Genomic DNA, 4,365 nt, shown 5'->3' with positions numbered 1-4,365 from the left:
TCCTCCAAGCAATCCATCTAAAATAATAAAAACACTTAACAGTAATAAATGAAAACAAATAAATCAAAATGAATGAATATAAAACCAATCGAATATCAAAACGATTGAATATCAAACGGGAAATATTGCTCCAAGAATGAAGATGAAACGAGTTTTTATAAACGAAGAATCGTCACGGGGAAACAGAAACATTACTGTACGTTTCGTACCAACCCACCCTTTAGGAGCGACAACTGTCGCTCCTAAAGGGTGGGTTGGTACGAAACGTACAGTAACGTTGTCGTATGCTGTCGCCCGTTGTCGTATCCTACTACCCCTTTAGGAGCGACTGTCGCTCCAAAAGGGGTGGTCGGGTTACACGAGGGGTGGTCGGCCTACACGTCCCCTATATTATTTGTCTAATGCAAATTTACATGAACAGAATACAACTGGTAAAGCCTTATTTTATTAAGACATGGCATGTTGTGGATATATTATGTTTAACAAGTTGGTTAAAATTAGAATGCAAATGAATGTAATTGCTTGAATCATCTTGGTGAGTATGACTCTAGTTGACAACCTTCTGAAAGAAATGTAAAGTATGATACCTTGTCCCTTGACTATATGAGATCCCCATCATGACCTCTCCGTAAGGTTTTGATAGGGGTGAAATACTTTCGCTTAATACTTATATGATTTGGGCATCCTTATGAACCGAACTAACATCTCTCAACTTCCCATGTGGACCTAGGTTGCAATTATAACACATAACTCCATGTCTTGATGGATTGTTACAAACCTTCTACTTGTATTAAGAGTTATTATAGAAATATGATATAGAATCTTCTTTCTTTACACACAATGCAATGTGAAATACTCAGTACGATAATTAATTAGTTATTGCATCCCATAGGGTGACTGTATGAACGTGCTTTAAACAATTAAGTTGACATATTTGCTATACTACTTGCAGTGATTAGGTGTATTAGTGGATAAGAAATTATAGTTAATAGAGATTACCATTGTTTAATCATTGCTTAACAAGAATGAGGTAAAAAGGAAACTACCTTTTCAACAAACATATAGCCAAGTTGGAGCTTTGGGAGCCAATTCTGTAGTAGTTGATCAAGTCGTTATAAAATCCCAACATCAGCTTTTATAAATTCATACTCACTGACTTACAACTAATACCTAAAATCGTTTATTCATACATACTCACAAAGCAAACATGTATTCACGAATACTGCTAGCAGCAGTAGCAGTAGTAGTAGTAGTAGCAAACGCATTTTTGGGGCCAGTAAGTTCTCAACAGACAGATTGTGAAAGATCGTGTGGTGATATTGATATTCCATTCCCCTTTGGTTTAGAAGAAGGATGCTACCACAGTAAAGATCAACTTGTTACTTGTAATAGATCATCTGCCGGCGATCCCATACTTTTCCTTAATAAAAGCCCCATTGTTATTAAAAATATGGTGCCTGCTGACAGTACAATACGGGTTATGGGTGATGTTGCCCATGATTGCAACGACAACAGCCCTGATCAAGATATACGCAACAAGGCATGGCTGAGTTTGAAGAATTTCTGGATCTCAGACGACAACAGCTTTTTTGCCATTGGGTGTCAGACAGACGCATACGTGATAGGAAGGAAAAAAAAGGACCAGGTCATTACCGGATGTGTCACTACATGTGATGACAACAGTAGTAGTGGTAACACAAATGGATCTTGCTCCGGAAATGGGTGTTGTGAAATGACGTTTCAAAAAGGGCTGGGCTATTCAAAAGTGATGGTAAGTAGAAACAATACAATTCCGTTGAAATCTTGTAGCCATGCTTTTGTCGTTGAAAAAGGGGGGTACAACTTTTTATCCACTGATCTTGCTGATTTTGGAAAAGAAGAGATGCCGATGTTACTTGTCTGGGCAATTGGAGACAAGACTTGTAAAGAGGTTGATAAGGGAGCCGATGATTTCTTATGCAAAGGAGATCATCAAGGATGCGTTGAAGATTATGATGGCCCGGGGTATCGTTGTCATTGCAAGGAGGGTTATGCTGGCAACCCATATATTAAAGATAACTGCGCAAGTAAGTATAAGTGTAAATTCCACACATATAGCTTCCTTTATATATATATATATATATATATATATTTGAAAAGTATCTGTGTGTGTATGTAACTTGTGACCAGCTACTATTGCATGAAAGAAACTTTAGTCAGGTTATTTGTATGTAAGTAACCTGTTAAAACTGAGTGAATTGTGTAAACAAGCTAATGTGGAGGTCTCTCATTGGGTCAGGTATCAGATGTCTGGTGGTGCCACGTTGATTTCTTACACAATTCATTCAGTTTTAGCAGGTTACTTACATACAATGAACCCGACTATAATTTCTTTCATACAATAGTAGCTGGTCACAAGTTACATACACACACAGATACTTTTCCCATATATATATATATATATTGCCCGCATAATGCAACAAAATTAAATATTAAAGTATAAAAGGTAAAACAATCCTTTTCTCATAATGAAAAATCATTGTGTGTCATGAAAATCATAGTGCATTATAGGTGTGATGAATCGCCATTCGTTAGTTTTATCACGATCCAATGGGCCAAGTATATATATATATATACATATCTATGTATGTATGTGTGTGTGCGTGCGGGCGTGCACTTCTTTCACTCTGTTTCGGTCCATTCTGCACAAGACTTTGTCAATAACAACACCATTTGCTATTCAACAGATATTGATGAGTGTAAAGTCGGAACTCATAATTGCACAGAGAAACAGAAATGCGTTGATAAGGAAGGAGACTTTGCTTGCATTGGAAATGAATTACCCATTGTACAGATTTCCATAGGTAAGCAAATTCATTGATGGTTAAGTTATATGTTGGGTGCGATACTATAAAAAGTCAAATTATTATTGTGTTATACTCCGTACTCAAGTCAATGCTTCTTTGCAGGTACCTCAGTTGCTGGCTTATTTCTGCTTTTACTCTTTACCTGGATATACTTGGGACTCAAAAGGCGTAAGAATTTGATTCTTAGAGAAAAATTCTTTAAGCAAAATGGTGGAATAATGTTGCAGCAAAGAATTTCCGGGGATGGGGGTTCTCAAATTCAAGCTAAACTCTTCACGGTAGAGGAGCTTGAGAAGGCAACCAACAACTATGATCAGAGCAAAATTATTGGAAAGGGTGGCTTTGGCACAGTATATAAAGGAGTTCTACCCGATGACATTATAGTCGCCATAAAGAAGTCCAAGATAGTAGATCAAACACAAACCCAAGTCGATCAATTTATTAATGAAGTTATTATCCTTTCCCGGATCAATCACAGGAATGTGGTGAAGCTGATTGGTTGCTGCCTGGAAACAGAAGTTCCTTCATTAGTTTACGAATTTATTCCAAATGGCACCCTCTTTGATCACCTCCACGGCGTATCCAAGTACAAGGCTATTAATTGGGACATCCGGCTGAGAATTGCAATAGAGACAGCTGGAGCACTTTCATATTTACACTCTGCTGCGTCTGTCCCAATCATTCACCGAGATGTCAAGCCAATGAATATACTTATCGATAGTAGCTATGTAGAAAAAGTAGCTGATTTTGGAGCGTCAAGGCTAATTCCTATGGATCAGAAGGAATTAGCGACAATGGTACAAGGAACACTAGGTTACTTAGATCCGGAGTACTTTCACACAAGTCAACTCACTGAAAAGAGTGATGTTTATAGTTTCGGGGTAGTACTGGTGGAACTCTTAACCGGAAAAAAGATTATTGACTTTGATAGACCAGAGAAAGAAAGGAATTTAATCAAACATTTTATCGCTTTTTTAGAAAAAGAGACTCTATTAGAGGTTCTTGATGAACACTTACAACTAAAGGAAGTTCCTCACGATATCATCCTAGTTTCAAGGCTTGCACAAAGATGCCTACACCTTAAAGGAGACGAAAGGCCTACCATGAAGGAAGTGGCGTTAGAGCTGGAAGGAATATCGGCATCAATGATTGACAAGCATCCATGGGTGAAAAACACTTCAAATGAAGAAGCCACTGAATATTTGCCTAATGAACCAAGTGAATCTTGTGAAGTCACTGACGACTCCAACACAGGCCCAACAGATTTTTATAGCATTATCCGAAAGCCTAAGATAACACCAATTTAAGTAGGGATTTGCCTCTTTTGTTGTTGTTGTTGGAGTGACGAATGACCAGAGCCAACATATAATTATCAATCATTTGATGAAATTACTAGATTTTGCTTATGTAATTTGTTCAATCTGTCAAATTTGGTGATGTTTATTATATTGCTTAATTTAAATTTTAAAGAAGTGGCAGCTAGAATTAAGTTTCAAATCCTTTCTGATGAATAGCGGTG

General features: G+C 37.4%; 1 protein-coding gene across 1 annotated transcript; it reads left to right on the top strand.

Moving 5' to 3' along the window:
• The first annotated feature begins 1,207 nt into the window (after nucleotides 1-1,207).
• On the top strand, nucleotides 1,208-4,153 carry LOC122591494 (putative wall-associated receptor kinase-like 16). The gene is made up of 3 exons (XM_043763761.1): nucleotides 1,208-2,066; nucleotides 2,727-2,843; nucleotides 2,949-4,153. Exons 1-3 carry the CDS (start codon nucleotides 1,208-1,210, stop codon nucleotides 4,151-4,153), a joined length of 2,181 nt encoding a protein of 726 aa, XP_043619696.1.
• Nucleotides 4,154-4,365: the final 212 nt, after the last annotated feature.

Source organism: Erigeron canadensis, chromosome 1 (assembly GCF_010389155.1).
Source record: "Erigeron canadensis isolate Cc75 chromosome 1, C_canadensis_v1, whole genome shotgun sequence".
Taxonomy (NCBI): domain Eukaryota; kingdom Viridiplantae; phylum Streptophyta; class Magnoliopsida; order Asterales; family Asteraceae; genus Erigeron; species Erigeron canadensis.
This window is presented reverse-complemented; position numbering and strand designations above follow the sequence as displayed.